The 18,759-nt window shown below is 32.5% G+C and overlaps 1 protein-coding gene across 1 annotated transcript in view; it reads right to left on the bottom strand.

Moving 5' to 3' along the window:
* Positions 1-445: 445 nt before the first annotated feature.
* LOC115196595 (CD81 antigen) overlaps positions 446-18,759 on the bottom strand; it is a 35,495-nt gene continuing 17,181 nt past the window's right edge. Inside the window, exons 3-8 of the mRNA XM_029757458.1 lie at positions 5,188-5,285; positions 3,695-3,769; positions 3,479-3,592; positions 1,315-1,416; positions 848-931; positions 446-619 (exon numbers count right to left, since the gene is read on the bottom strand). Of these exons, the coding sequence (XP_029613318.1) occupies positions 554-619; positions 848-931; positions 1,315-1,416; positions 3,479-3,592; positions 3,695-3,769; positions 5,188-5,285 (539 nt within the window). The 3' untranslated portion in view covers positions 446-553. The remainder of the gene's footprint in view (positions 620-847; positions 932-1,314; positions 1,417-3,478; positions 3,593-3,694; positions 3,770-5,187; positions 5,286-18,759) is intronic.

Raw genomic sequence — 18,759 nt, forward strand, 5'->3', positions numbered from 1 at the left:
AAACAGGAACTACAGAAAACAGGAACTACAACACAAAACAGGAACTACAACACAAAACAGGAACTACAGAAAACAGGAACTACAACACAAAACAGGAACTACAACACAGAACAGGAACTACAACACAGAACAGGAACTACAACACAAAACAGGAACTACAGAAAACAGGAACTACAACACAAAACAGGAACTACAACACAAAACAGGAACTACAAAACAAAACAGGAACTACAACACAGAACAGGAACTACAACACAAAACAGGAACTACAACACAAAACAGGAACTACAACACAAAACGTAACTGCAACACAAAACAGGAACTACAACACAAAACGTAACTACAACACAAAACAGGAACTACAACACAAAACATAACAGGAACTAAACAAAACATAACAGAAACTACAACACAAAACATAACATAACATTTTGTATCCCCTTTGTTGGCTTTGATCTGTAGAGGACTTTCCCCTCCAATATGGTTCTGTGGTTCTATGATTCCACGGTTCCGTCATTCTATGGTTCTGTTGTTCTATTACGGTTCTGTGGTTCTAGTACACTGGGGTGGCGTTGCGGATCGCACAGCAGAGAACCATGGTGAAGATCATCTCAAAGATCTACAGAGGAAGAAGAAGAGGAAGGTCTTTATCAAGACTTCAACATCTGTCCTCACTCAGTCAGGACAGCAGAGGTCAGGAGAACCTTTCTGTCTGTGCAGATAGTAACTAGTAGTAACAGATAGTAACTTCCAAAGTTTTGTTTACGGTAGCGCAGTGGATTATAGAATATAACAGAAAAGTAATCCAACCGCGGTCCGGAAGCGTCTCCATGGTAACACCGCTCACCATGATGACAGCGACCACCAGGGCAGCTAGACCAATCAGGCAGAGCTTCTCAGAGAAGAGGTCCTTCAGCTTCAGATGACAGCTCTAGTGGGAGGGGAACACAGGGAGGTCGATAACGACCAACACTTAAACGTTTGTTTTCCTCCTGCCATATAAATGTGCTGTGTAAAGCATTCATTTAAAATAGTACATAGAGATTTACAGTAATAATGATTATGATTCCCTTCCAGGAGAGAATGCTGTTTTTGGGACGCCAATGTTTTTTGCAAAATCCAAATATTATAAAACATCCATTTGAACTACTTCACCAAATATCAAACCATTGGAAAGGGAAGGTAAAAGGGGGGGATACCTAGTCAGTTGCACAAATGAAGACGTTCAACTTAAATGTGTCTACCCGTATTGAACCCGAACCCTCTGAATCATTGGACATTGACCTGGGGGACAACGCGCTGTGTGAACTGTACCTGAGGTTTCAACAAGGCATCGTCCTGCGTCTTCTTGGGACACAGAGCTACGGCTACTTGTTTGAATAAGGGAGAGTCATCTCCTTTACCACAGCAGTCCAGCTGAGGACACAGGTAGAGACAACCGCTCAGTCATGTGATTGATTGATTGATTGATATTTCTCTCCCCCAGCCCTCCCTCAGTTCTACAGAACCGTCACAGTACAACGATCGCATTTTTATTTATTTATTTATTTATTTTTATTTCACCTTTATTTAAACCAGGTAGTCAAGTTGAGAACAAGTTCTCATTTATAATTGCGACCTGGCCAAGATAAAGCAAAGCAGTTTGACAACATATAACAACACATAGTTACACATGGAGTAAAACAAACATACAGTCAATAATACAGTAGAAAAATAAGTCTATATACAATGTGAGCAAATGAGGTGAGATAAGGGAGGTTAAGGCAAAAAAGGCCATGGTGGCAAAGTAAATACAATATAGCAAGTAAAACACTGGAATGGTAGATTTGAAAGTAGAAATACTGGGGTGCAAAGGAGCAAAATAAATAAATACAGTAGGGGAAGAGGTAGTAGTTTGGGCTAAATTATAGATGGGCTATGTACAGGTGCAGTGATCTGTGAGCATTGAGGAGAATACATTTTTAGAAAGGTATTGTTCCAAAAAAAAGACCACAGTTATCATGAAATAACTCTGAGATAAGATGTGCATCTTTTTCCCTCAGCAATAACAGATACATTTTCAATATTAAACAGCGTTTACACCAGCAGCCCAATTCCTTCCTGTCATCCAGGACCTCCATACCAGGCGGTGTCAGAGGAAGGCCCTAAAAATTGTCAGACTCCAGCCACCTTAGTCATAGACTGTTCTCTCTGCTACCGCACGGCAAGTGGTACCGGAGTGCCAAGTCTAGGTCCAAGAAGCTTCTAAACAGCTTCTACCCCCAAGCCATAAGACTCCTGAATAGCTAATCAAATGGCTACCCAGACTATTTGTATTGCCTCCCCCCACACCCTCTTTTACGCTGCTGCTACAGTACTCTCTGTTATTATCATAGTCACTTTAATAACTCTACCTACATGCACAGTACATATTACCTCAATTACCTCTACACTGGTGCCCCTCCACATTGACTCTGTACTAGTACCCCCCTGTATATAGCCTCCACATTGACTCTGTACCGGTACCCCCTGTATATAGCCTCCACATTGACTCTGTACCGGTACCCCTGTATATAGCCTCCACATTGACTCTGTACCGTAACACCCTGTATATAGCCTCCACATTGACACTGTACTGGTACCCCCTGTATATAGCCTCCACATTGACTCTGTACCCCCCTGTATATAGCCTCCACATTGACTCTGTACCGGTACCCCCTGTATATAGCCTCCACATTGACTCTGTACCGGTACCCCCTGTATATAGCCTCCACATTGACTCTGTACAAGTACCCCCTGTATATAGCCTCCACATTGACTCTGTACAAGTACCCCCTGTATATAGCCTCCACATTGACTCTGTACCGGTACCCCCTGTATATAGGATAGGATAAAGTAATCCTTCTAACCCCTCCCCCCCTAAAATATTTAGATGCACTATTGTAAAGTGGATAAGAGCATCTTCTAAATGACTTAAATGTAAATGTAAATGTATATAGCCTCCACATTGACTCTGTACAAGTACCTCCTGTATATAACCCCGCTATTGTTATTTTACTGCTGCTCTATAGTTATTTGTTACTTTTATTTATTGTTTTTTTCTTAAAACTGCATTGTTGGGTAAGGGCTTGTAAGTAAGAATTTCCTTGTAAGGTCTACACCTGTTGTATTTGGCGCATGTGACAAATACAATTTGATTTGACTTGATTTTATATTTTATTAATTCACAAATTGATTTTTTAACCAATCACATCAGATCTTTTCAGATGAGCTCTTTTTTTTCTTCCAGAGCTGATCTGATTGGTCAAAAGACACAATTAATGAATAAAAGATAACAATTGGGCTGCCTGTGTAAACGCAGTCAATTCTGATCTTCAGGATCTACAGGAATAGCTAGTGTTTTATAATCACATTACTACATTATTGCTACAACTCTGTTAACCACTTTAACAGATTAAAATGATGATGAAATAACCCAGAGGTGAGAGTGGTGACCTACCGTCTCGTGGAACACTTCCAGGACTTTGATAGCAGCTGTTTTGCTAGAAGAGTCTATGACGTCCACTGACTTGATGTACGCCGCGTCATAGAAGTTTATCATCTCCTTGGAGATCTGGAACGAACGGAGATAGCAGAGTTTGGTAGAGTCGACGTGTGTGTGTGTGTGTGTGTGTGTGTATGCGGGCATGTGCATGCTTGTGCGTGTGTGTCTTACTGTGTCTCGGTTACTAAATCCCCAGATCCCAGCAGCCACCTCACAGGCGAAGAGGCACACCAACAGGAAGAAGAACTGAAAGAGAAAGACAAAAGAGAGATTAATTTGTCAAACTTTTTCAAAAATGGGCATATGTGTAATCTCAGGGCTTTACTTTACTGAAGGCCAAAACTTGATCTTCCACAAAAAGGATAGAGAGAGAGAGAGAGAGAGAGAGAGAGAGAGAGAGAGAGAGAGAGAGAGAGAGAGAGAGAGAGAGAGAGCTGGAGGGCTTGTTACTGAGAGATGGGCTCAGAGAGTTGAAAGGCTGTGTTACTCTCCTGTGTGTTGAACGGCTGTGTTACTGAGAGAGAAAGAGAGCTGTAGGGCTGTGTTACTGAGAGAGAGAGAGAGAGTGAGAGAGAGAGAGAGAGAGAGAGCTATAGGGTTGTGCTACTGAGAGAGAGAGAGAGAGAGAGAGAGAGAGAGCTGTAGGGTTGTGCTACTGAGAGAGCGAGAGAGAGAGAGAGAGAGCTGTAAGGCTGTGTTACTGAGAGAGAGAGAGAGAGAGAGAGAGAGAGAGCTATAGGGTTGTGCTACTGAGAGAGAGAGAGAGAGAGAGAGAGAGAGAGCTGTAGGGTTGTGCTACTGAGAGAGCGAGAGAGAGAGAGAGAGAGCTGTAAGGCTGTGTTACTGAGAGAGAGAGAGAGAGAGAGAGAGAGGCTGTGTTACTGAGAGAGAGAGAGAGAGAGAGAGAGAGAGAGAGAGAGAGCTGTAAGGCTGTGTTACTGAGAGAGAGAGAGAGAGAGAGAGAGAGCTAGGCTGTGTTACTGAGAGAGAGAGAGAGAGAGAGAGAGAGAGGCTGTGTTACTGAGAGAGAGAGAGAGAGAGAGAGAGGCGCTGTGTTACTGAGAGAGAGAGAGAGAGAGAGAGAGAGAGAGCTGTAGGGTTGTGCTACTCTCCCATGTTTACACGTCTGTCAGTATTGCTGTCCATCCAGGGACGCTGCACTGTGGCTGACCCTGTGCCTCTCAACGTGTATGTATATCTGGATATGTTAATTAAGGTAAAAAAAAAATACATTTCTGTTCTAACCGATAGATAATAAAATATATATTCTATCCCTGAGAGATAGCGCTGTAGGGCCCTGCTACACTCCAATGTTGAGCGGCGTGTCCTAAAAGACATTTACATTTTAGTCATTTAGCAGACGCTCTTATCCAGAGCAACTTACAGTAGTGAATGCATACATTTCATTTCATGCATTTTATTTTGCTGTGTGAATCGAACCCACAACCCTGGCGTTGCACACACCATGCTGGCGTTGCAAACACCATGCTCTACCAACTGTGCCACAGGGAAGACATGCGGTGCTGCCCTCTAGTGGTGTGTCCTGCTGCCCTGTAGTGGTGTGTCCTGCTGCCCTCTAGTGGTGTGTCCTGCTGCCCTCTAGTGGTGTGTCCTGCTGCCCTGTAGTAGTGTGTCCTGCTGCCCTCTAGTGGTCACTCACTCACCGTTCCAAGGAGGCACTGAGATTCCTGGATGGCACCGTAGCAACCAAGGAACCCTACAATCATCATCACTGCTCCCACAGCTATCAGGATGTACACGCCTAGAGAAAAAAGACACAACTCCAATGGTCACACAGTGAAAAAGCTGAAATTCACTACTTTCATTCATCTACTTGCCCTGCCGCCATTTTGCCATTTTCTTTTTAGAACATCCAGGGCTACAAATACAATACAAAAAACAATTGACATTTCACATTCTTAAAATAAAGTGGTGATCTTAACTGACCTAAGATAGGGAATATTTACGAGGATTAAATGTCAGGAATTGTGAAAAACTGTGTTTAAATTTATTTGGCTAAGGTGTATGTAAACTTCCGACTTCAACTGTATATGCACACATATGAAAACATATATAAACTCAGAAACGTCCCTTTTCACAGATCTTCCTTGTAAAGGGTTTAAACACTGTTCAATGAACCATAAACAATTAATTAATATGCACCTGTGGAACGGTCGTTAACACACTAACAGCTTACAGACGGTAGGCAATTAAGGTCACAGTTAAGAAAACTTAGGACACTAAAGAGGCCTTTCTACTGACTCTGAAAAACACCAAAAGAAAGATGCCCAGGATCCCTGCTCATCTGCGTGAATGTGCCTTAGGCATGCTGCAAGGAGGCATGAGGACTGCAGATATGGCCAGGGCAATAAATTACAATGTCCGTACTGTGAGACACCTAAGACAGCGCTACAGGGAGACAGGACGGGCAGCTGATCGTCCTCGCAGTGGCAGACCACGTCTAACAACACCTGCACAGGATCGGTACATCCGAACATCACACCTGCGGGACATGTACAGGATGGCAACAACAACTGCTCGAGTAACACCAGGAACGCACAATCCATCCATCAGTGCTCAGGCTGTCCGTAATAGGCTGAGAGAGGCTGGACTGAGGGCTTGTAGGCCTGTTGTAAGGCAGGTCCTCACCAGACATCACCGGCAACAACGTCACCTATGGGCACAAACCCACCGTCGCTGGACCAGACAGGACTGGCAAAAAGTGCTCTTCACTGACGAGTCGCGGTTTTGTCTCACCAGGGGTCATGGTTGGATTCACGTTTATCGTCGAAGGAATGAGCGTTGCACTGAGGCCTGTACTCTGGAGCGGGATCAATTTGAGAGTGGAGGGTCCATCATGGTCTGGGGCTTGTCGTCATTGCAGGCTATCTGGGAAGACATCCTCCTCCCTCATGTGGTACCCTACCTGCAGGCTAGTCCTGACATGATCCTCCAGCATGACAATGCCACCAGCCATATTATGGACAGTATGTGGATAGCATATGTAGTATATCTGAAGAATACATGGATAGAATATGTAGTATATCTGTAGAATACATGGATAGAATATGTAGTATTATAGAATACATGGATAGAATATGTAGTATTATAGAATACATGGATAGAATATGTAGTATATCTGTAGAATACATGGATAGAATATGTAGTATATCTGTAGAATACATGGATAGAATATGTAGTATTATAGAATACATGGATAGAATATGTAGTATTATAGAATACATGGATAGAATATGTAGTATATCTGTAGAATACATGGATAGAATATGTAGTATATCTGTAGAATACATGGATAGAATATGTAGTATATCTGAAGAATACATGGATAGAATATGTAGTATTATAGAATACATGGATAGAATATGTAGTATATCTGAAGAATACATGGATAGAATATGTAGTATATCTGAAGAATACATGGATAGAATATGTAGTATATCTGTAGAATACATGGATAGAATATGTAGTACTATAGAATACATGGATAGAATATGTAGTATATCTGTAGAATACATGGATAGAATATGTAGTATATCTGTAGAATACATGGATAGAATATGTAGTATTATAGAATACATGGATAGAATATGTAGTAATCTGTAGAATACATGGATAGAATATGTAGTATATCTGTAGAATACATGGATAGAATATGTAGTATTATAGAATACATGGATAGAATATGTAGTATATCTGTAGAATACATGGATAGAATATGTAGTATATCTGTAGAATACATGGATAGAATATGTAGTATATCTGTAGAATACATGGATAGAATATGTAGTATATCTGTAGAATACATGGATAGAATATGTAGTATAATCTGAAGAATACATGGATAGAATATGTAGTATTATAGAATACATGGATAGAATATGTAGTATATCTGAAGAATACATGGATAGAATATGTAGTATATCTGAAGAATACATGGATAGAATATGTAGTATTATAGAATACATGGATAGAATATGTAGTATTATAGAATACATGGATAGAATATGTAGTATTATAGAATACATGGATAGAATATGTAGTATATCTGTAGAATACATGGATAGAATATGTAGTATATCTGTAGAATACATGGATAGAATATGTAGTATTATAGAATACATGGATAGAATATGTAGTATATCTGTAGAATACATGGATAGAATATGTAGTATATCTGAAGAATACATGGATAGAATATGTAGTATATCTGTAGAATACATGGATAGAATATGTAGTATATCTGTAGAATACATGGATAGAATATTAGTATAATCTGTAGAATACATGGATAGAATATGTAGTATATCTGAAGGATACATGGATAGAATATGTAGTATATCTGTAGAATACAGGATAGAATATGTAGTATATCTGTAGAATACATGGATAGAATATGTAGTATATCTGTAGAATACATGGATAGAATATGTAGTATTATAGAATACATGGATAGAATATGTAGTATATCTGAAGAATACATGGATAGAATATGTAGTATATCTGTAGAATACATGGATAGAATATGTAGTATATCTGTAGAATACATGGATAGAATATGTGGTATATCTGTAGAATACATGGATAGAATATGTAGTATTATAGAATACATGGATAGAATATGTAGTATATCTGTAGAATACATGGATAGAATATGTAGTATTATAGAATACATGGATAGAATATGTAGTATATCTGAAGAATACATGGATAGAATATGTAGTATATCTGTAGAATACATGGATAGAATATGTAGTATTATAGAATACATGGATAGAATATGTAGTATATCTGAAGAATACATGGAAAGAATATGTAGTATTATAGAATACATGGATAGAATATGTAGTATATCTGAAGAATACATGGATAGAATATGTAGTATATCTGAAGAATACATGGATAGAATATGTAGTATATCTGTAGAATACATGGATAGAATATGTAGTATTATAGAATACATGGATAGAATATGTAGTATATCTGTAGAATACATGGATAGAATATGTAGTATATCGGTAGAATACATGGATAGAATATGTAGTATTATAGAATACACTGGATAGATATGTAGTATATCTGAAGAATCATGGATAGAATAGTAGTATATCTGTAGAATACATGGATAGAATATGTAGTATTATCGAATACATGGATAGAATATGTAGTATATCTGAAGAATACATGATAGAATATGTAGTATTATAGAATAATGGATAGAATATGTAGTATATCTGAGAATACATGGATGAATATGTAGTATATCTGAGAATACATGGATGAATATGTAGTATATCTGTAGAATACATGGATAGAATATGTAGTATTATAGAAATACATGGATAGAGATGTAGTATATCTGTAGATTACATGGATAGAATATGTAGTATATCTGTAAGAATACATGGATAGAATAGTCGTATATAAGAAATCATGGATGAATATGTAGTATATCGTAGAATACATGGATAGAATATGTAGTATATCTGTAGAATACATGGATAGAATATGTAGTATATCTGTAGAATACATGGATAGAATATGTAGTATTATAGAATACATTGATAGAATATGTAGTATATCTGTAGAATACATGGATAGAATATGTAGTATATCTGTAGAATACATGGATAGAAAATGTAGTATATCTGTAGAATACATGGATAGAATATGTAGTATATCTGTAGAATACATGGATAGAATATATAGTATATCTGAAGAATATATGGACAGAATATGTAGTATTACAGAATACATGGATAGAATATGTAGTATATCTGAAGAATACATGGATAGAATATGTAGTATAGCTGAAGAATACATGGATAGAATATGTAGTATTATAGAATACATGGATAGAATATGTAGTATTATAGAATACATGGATAGAATATGTAGTATATCTGTAGAATACATGGATAGAATATGTAGTATATCTGTAGAATACATGGATAGAATATGTAGTATTATAGAATACATGGATAGAATATGTAGTATATCTGTAGAATACATGGATAGAATATGTAGTATATCTGAAGAATACATGGATAGAATATGTAGTATATCTGTAGAATACATGGATAGAATATGTAGTATATCTGTAGAATACATGGATAGAATATGTAGTATATCTGTAGAATACATGGATAGAATATGTAGTATATCTGAAGGATACATGGATAGAATATGTAGTATATCTGTGGAATACATGGATAGAATATGTAGTATATCTGTAGAATACATGGATAGAATATGTAGTATATCTGTAGAATACATGGATAGAATATGTAGTATATCTGTAGAATACATGGATAGAATATGTAGTATATCTGAAGAATACATGGATAGAATATGTAGTATATCTGTAGAATACATGGATAGAATATGTAGTATATCTGTAGAATACATGGATAGAATATGTAGTATATCTGTAGAATACATGGATAGAATATGTAGTATATCTGTAGAATACATGGAATGAACATGTAGTATATCTGTAGAATACATGGATAGAATATGTAGTATTATAGAATACATGGATAGAATATGTAGTATATCTGAAGAATACATGGATAGAATATGTAGTATATCTGTAGAATACATGGATAGAATATGTAGTATTATAGAATACATGGATAGAATATGTAGTATATCTGTAGAATACATGGATAGAATATGTAGTATATCTGTAGAATACATGGATAGAATATGTAGTATATCTGTAGAATACATGGATAGAATATGTAGTATTATAGAATACATGGATAGAATATGTAGTATATCTGTAGAATACATGATAGAATATGTAGTATATCTGAAGAATACATGGATAGAATATGTATTATATCTGTAGAATACATGGATAGAATATGTAGTATATCTGTAGAATACATGGATAGAATATGTAGTATATCTGTAGAATACATGGATAGAATATGTAGTATATCTGTAGAATACATGGATAGAATATGTAGTATATCTGAAGAATACATGGATAGAATATGTAGTATATCTGTAGAATACATGGATAGAATATGTAGTATATCTGTAGAATACATGGATAGAATATGTAGTATTATAGAATACATGGATAGAATATGTAGTATATCTGTAGAATACATGGATAGAATATGTAGTATATCTGTAGAATTCATGGATAGAATATGTAGTATTATAGAATACATGGATAGAATATGTAGTATATCTGTAGAATACATGGATAGAATATGTAGTATTATAGAATACATGGATAGAATATGTAGTATTATAGAATACATGGATAGAATATGTAGTATATCTGAAGAATACATGGATAGAATATGTAGTATATCTGTAGAATACATGGATAGAATATGTAGTATTATAGAATACATGGATAGAATATGTAGTATTATAGAATACATGGATAGAATATGTAGTATATCTGAAAAATACATGGATAGAATATGTAGTATATCTGTAGAATACATGGATAGAATATGTAGTATTATAGAATACATGGATAGAATATGAAGTATATCTGTAGAATACATGGATAGAATATGTAGTATTATAGAATACATGGATAGAATATGTAGTATATCTGTAGAATATATGGATAGAATATGTAGTATATCTGAAGAATACATGGATAGAATATGTAGTATATCTGAAGAATACATGGATAGAATATGTAGTATATCTGTAGAATACATGGATAGAATATGTAGTATATCTGTAGAATACATGGATAGAATATGTAGTATATCTGTAGAATACATGGATAGAATATGTAGTATATCTGTAGAATACATGGATAGAATATGTAGTATATCTGTAGAATACATGGATAGAATATGTACTATATCTGAAGAATACATGGATAGAATATGTAGTATTATAGAATACATGGATAGAATATGTAGTATATCTGTAGAATACATGGATAGAATATGTAGTATTATAGAATACATGGATAGAATATGTAGTATTATAGAATACATGGATAGAATATGTAGTATATCTGAAGAATACATGGATAGAATATGTAGTATATCTGTAGAATACATGGATAGAATATGTAGTATTATAGAATTCATGGATAGAATATGTAGTATTATAGAACACATGGATAGAATATGTAGTATATCTGAAGAATACATGGATAGAATATGTAGTATATCTGTAGAATACATGGATAGAATATGTAGTATTATAGAATACATGGATAGAATATGTAGTATATCTGTAGAATACATGGATAGAATATGTAGTATTATAGAATACATGGATAGAATATGTAGTATTATAGAATACATGGATAGAATATGTAGTATATCTGAAGAATACATGGATAGAATATGTAGTATACCTGTAGAATACATGGATAGAATATGTAGTATATCTGAAGAATACATGGATAGAATATGTAGTATATCTGTAGAATACATGGATAGAATATGTAGTATATCTGAAGAATACATGGATAGAATATGTAGTATATCTGTAGAATACATGGATAGAATATGTAGTATATCTGTAGAATACATGGATAGAATATGTAGTATATCTGTAGAATACATGGATAGAATATGTAGTATATCTGTAGAATACATGGATAGAATATGTAGTAATCTGTAGAATACATGGATAGAATATGTAGTAATATCTGTAGAATACATGGATAGAATATGTAGTATATCGGTAGAATACATGGATAGAATATGTAGTATATCTGAAGAATACATGGATAGAATATGTAGTATTATAGAATACATGGATAGAATATGTAGTATATCTGAAGAATACATGGATAGAATATGTAGTATATCTGTAGAATACATTTATAGAATATATAGTATAATCTGTAGAATACATGGATAGAAATATGTAGTATATCTGTAGAATACATGGATAGAATATGTAGTATATCTGTAGAATACATGGATAGAATATGTAGTATATCTGTAGAATACATGGATAGAATATGTAGTATATCTGTAGAATACATGGATAGAATATGTAGTATATCTGTAGAATACATGGATAGAATATGTAGTATTATAGAATACATGGATAGAATATGTAGTATATCTGTAGATTACATGGATAGAATATAGTAGTATATCTGTAGAATACATGGATAGAATATGTAGTATATCTGTAGAATACATGGATAGAATATGTAGTATATCTGTAGAATACATGGATAGAATATGTAGTATTATAGAATACATGGATAGAATATGTAGTATATCTGAAGAATACATGGGATAGAATATGTAGTATATCTGTAGAATACATGGATAGAATATGTAGTATTATAGAATACATGGATAGAATATGTAGTATATCTGAAGAATACATGGATAGAATATGTAGTATTATAGAATACATGGATAGAATATGTTGTATATCTGAAGAATACATGGATAGAATATGTAGTATATCTGAAGAATACATGGATAGAATATGTAGTATATCTGTAGAATACATGGATAGAATATGTAGTATTATAGAATACATGGATAGAATATGTAGTATATCTGTAGATTACATGGATAGAATATGTAGTATATCTGTAGAATACATGGATGAAATTGTAGATATCTGCTAGAAACATGGATAGAATATGTAGTATATCTGTAGAATACATGGATAGAATATGTAGTATATCTGTAGAATACATGGATAGAATATGTAGTATTATAGAATACATGGATAGAATATGTAGTATATCTGTAGATTACATGGATAGAATATGTAGTATATCTGTAGAATACATGGATAGAATATGTAGTATATCTGTAGAATACATGGATAGAATATGTAGTATATCTGTAGAATACATGGATAGAATATGTAGTATTATAGAATACATGGATAGAATATGTAGTATATCTGTAGAATACATGGATAGAATATGTAGTATATCTGTAGAACACATGGATAGAATATGTAGTATTATAGAATACATGGATAGAATATGTAGTATATCTGAAGAATACATGGATAGAATATGTAGTATTATAGAATACATGGATAGAATATGTAGTATATCTGAAGAATACATGGATAGAATATGTAGTATATCTGAAGAATACATGGATAGAATATGTAGTATATCTGTAGAATACATGGATAGAATATGTAGTATTATAGAATACATGGATAGAATATGTAGTATATCTGTAGATTACATGGATAGAATATGTAGTATATCTGTAGAATACATGGATAGAATATGTAGTATTATAGAATACATGGATAGAATATGTAGTATATCTGTAGAATACATGGATAGAATATGTAGTATATCTGTAGAATACATGGATAGAATATGTAGTATATCTGTAGAATACATGGATAGAATATGTAGTATATCTGTAGAATACATGGATAGAATATATAGTATATCTGAAGAATATATGGATAGAATATGTAGTATTACAGAATACATGGATAGAATATGTAGTATATCTGAAGAATACATGGATAGAATATGTAGTATATCTGAAGAATACATGGATAGAATATGTAGTATTATAGAATACATGGATAGAATATGTAGTATTATAGAATACATGGATAGAATATGTAGTATATCTGTAGAATACATGGATAGAATATGTAGTATATCTGTAGAATACATGGATAGAATATGTAGTATTATAGAATACATGCATAGAATATGTAGTATATCTGTAGAATACATGGATAGAATATGTAGTATATCTGAAGAATACATGGATAGAATATGTAGTATATCTGTAGAATACATGGATAGAATATGTAGTATATCTGTAGAATACATGGATAGAATATGTAGTATAACTGTAGAATACATGGATAGAATATGTAGTATATCTGAAGGATACATGGATAGAATATGTAGTATATCTGTAGAATACATGGATAGAATATGTAGTATATCTGTAGAATACATGGATAGAATATGTAGTATATCTGTAGAATACATGGATAGAATATGTAGTATTATAGAATACATGGATAGAATATGTAGTATATCTGAAGAATACATGGATAGAATATGTAGTATATCTGTAGAATACATGGATAGAATATGTAGTATATCTGTAGAATACATGGATAGAATATGTAGTATATCTGTAGAATACATGGATAGAATATGTAGTATATCTGTAGAATACATGGAATGAACATGTAGTATATCTGTAGAATACATGGATAGAATATGTAGTATTATAGAATACATGGATAGAATATGTAGTATATCTGTAGAATACATGGATAGAATATGTAGTATATCTGTAGAATACATGGATAGAATATGTAGTATTATAGAATTCATGGATAGAATATGTAGTATTATAGAACACATGGATAGAATATGTAGTATATCTGAAGAATACATGGATAGAATATGTAGTATATCTGTAGAATACATGGATAGAATATGTAGTATTATAGAATACATGGATAGAATATGTAGTATATCTGTAGAATACATGGATAGAATATGTAGTATTATAGAATACATGGATAGAATATGTAGTATTATAGAATACATGGATAGAATATGTAGTATATCTGAAGAATACATGGATAGAATATGTAGTATACCTGTAGAATACATGGATAGAATATGTAGTATATCTGTAGAATACATGGATAGAATATGTAGTATATCTGTAGAATACATGGATAGAATATGTAGTATATCTGAAGAATACATGGATAGAATATGTAGTATATCTGTAGAATACATGGATAGAATATGTAGTATATCTGTAGAATACATGGATAGCATATGTAGTATATCTGTAGATTACATGGATAGAATATGTAGTATATCTGTAGAATACATGGATAGAATATGTAGTATATCTGTAGAATACATGGATAGAATATGTAGTATATCGGTAGAATACATGGATAGAAAATGTAGTATATCTGAAGAATACATGGATAGAATATGTAGTATTATAGAATACATGGATAGAATATGTAGTATATCTGAAGAATACATGGATAGAATATGTAGTATATCTGTAGAATACATTTATAGAATATATAGTATATCTGTAGAATACATGGATAGAATATGTAGTATATCTGTAGAATACATGGATAGAATATGTAGTATATCTGTAGAATACATGGATAGAATATGTAGTATATCTGTAGAATACATGGATAGAATATGTAGTATATCGGTAGAATACATGGATAGAAAATGTAGTATATCTGAAGAATACATGGATAGAATATGTAGTATTATAGAATACATGGATAGAATATGTAGTATATCTGTAGAATACATGGATAGAATATGTAGTATTATAGAATACATGGATGGAATATGTAGTATTATAGAATACATGGATAGAATATGTAGTATATCTGAAGAATACATGGATAGAATATGTAGTATATCTGTAGAATACATGGATAGAATATGTAGTATATCTGTAGAACACATGGATAGAATATGTAGTATATCTGTAGAATACATGGATAGAATATATAGTATATCTGAAGAATACATGGATAGAATATGTAGTATATCTGTAGAATACATGGATAGAATATGTAGTATATCTGTAGAATACATGGATAGAATATGTAGTATATCTGTAGAATACATGGATAGAATATGTAGTATATCTGTAGAATACATGGATAGAATATGTAGTATATCTGTAGAATACATGGATAGAATATGTAGTATATCGGTAGAATACATGGATAGAATATGTAGTATATCTGAAGAATACATGGATAGAATATGTAGTATTATAGAATACATGGATAGAATATGTAGTATATCTGAAGAATACATGGATAGAATATGTAGTATATCTGTAGAATACATGGATAGAATATATAGTATATCTGTAGAATACATGGATAGAATATGTAGTATATCTGTAGAATACATGGATAGAATATGTAGTATATCTGTAGAATACATGGATAGAATATGTAGTATATCTGTAGAATACATGGATAGAATATGTAGTATATCTGTAGAATACATGGATAGAATATGTAGTATATCTGTAGAATACATGGATAGAATATGTAGTATATCTGTAGAATACATGGATAGAATATGTAGTATATCTGTAGAATACATGGATAGAATATGTAGTATTATAGAATACATGGATAGAATATGTAGTATATCTGTAGAATACATGGATAGAATATGTAGTATATCTGTAGAATACATGGATAGAATATGTAGTATATCTGTAGAATACATGGATAGAATATGTAGTATATCTGAAGAATACATGGATAGAATATGTAGTATTATAGAATACATGGATAGAATATGTAGTATATCTGAAAAATACATGGATAGAATATGTAGTATATCTGTAGAATACATGGATAGAAATGTAGTATATCTGTAGAATACATGGACAGAATATGTAGTATTATAGAATACATGGATAGAATATGTAGTATATCTGTAGAATACATGGATAGAATATGTAGTATTATAGAATACATGGATAGAATATGTAGTATTATAGAATACATGGATAGAATATGTAGTATATCTGAAGAATACATGGATAGAATATGTAGTATATCTGTAGAATACATGGATAGAATATGTAGTATATCTGTAGAATACATGGATAGAATATGTAGTATATCTGTAGAATACATGGATAGAATATGTAGTATATCTGTAGAATACATGGATAGAATATGTAGTATATCTGTAGAATACATGGATAGAATATGTAGTATCTGAAGAATACATGGATAGAATATGTAATATCTGTAGAATACATGGATAGATTATGTAGTATATCTGTAGAATACATGGATAGAATATGTAGTATTATAGAATACATGGATAGAATATGTAGTATATCTGTAGAATACATGGATAGAATATGTAGTATTATAGAATACATGGATAGAATATGTAGTATATCTGTAGAATACATGGATAGAATATGTAGTATATCTGAAGAATACATGGATAGAATATGTAGTATTATAGAATACATGGATAGAATATGTAGTATTATAGAATACATGGATAGAATATGTAGTATATCTGTAGAATACATGGATAGAATATGTAGTATATCTGTAGAATACATGGATAGAATATGTAGTATTATAGAATTCATGGATAGAATATGTAGTATTATAGAACACATGGATAGAATATGTAGTATATCTGAAGAATACATGGATAGAATATGTAGTATATCTGTAGAATACATGGATAGAATATGTAGTATTATAGAATACATGGATAGAATATGTAGTATATCTGTAGAATACATGGATAGAATATGTAGTATATCTGTAGAATACATGGATAGAATATGTAGTATTATAGAATACATGGATAGAATATGTAGTATATCTGTAGAATACATGGATAGAATATGTAGTATTATAGAATACATGGATAGAATATGTAGTATATCTGTAGAATACATGGATAGAATATGTAGTATATCTGAAGAATACATGGATAGAATATGTAGTATTATAGAATACATGGATAGAATATGTAGTATTATAGAATACATGGATAGAATATGTAGTATATCTGTAGAATACATGGATAGAATATGTAGTATATCTGTAGAATACATGGATAGAATATGTAGTATTATAGAATTCATGGATAGAATATGTAGTATTATAGAACACATGGATAGAATATGTAGTATATCTGAAGAATACATGGATAGAATATGTAGTATATCTGTAGAATACATGGATAGAATATGTAGTATTATAGAATACATGGATAGAATATGTAGTATATCTGTAGAATACATGGATAGAATATGTAGTATTATAGAATACATGGATAGAATATGTAGTATTATAGAATACATGGATAGAATATGTAGTATATCTGAAGAATACATGGATAGAATATGTAGTATACCTGTAGAATACATGGATAGAATATGTAGTATATCTGTAGAATACATGGATAGAATATGTAGTATATCTGTAGAATACATGGATAGAATATGTAGTATATCTGAAGAATACATGGATAGAATATGTAGTATATCTGTAGAATACATGGATAGAATATGTAGTATATCTGTAGAATACATGGATAGAATATGTAGTATATCTGTAGATTACATGGATAGAATATGTAGTATATCTGTAGAATACATGGATAGAATATGTAGTATATCTGTAGAATACATGGATAGAATATGTAGTATATCGGTAGAATACATGGATAGAAA

Source organism: Salmo trutta, chromosome 7 (genome assembly GCF_901001165.1).
Source record: "Salmo trutta chromosome 7, fSalTru1.1, whole genome shotgun sequence".
NCBI lineage: Eukaryota > Metazoa > Chordata > Actinopteri > Salmoniformes > Salmonidae > Salmo > Salmo trutta.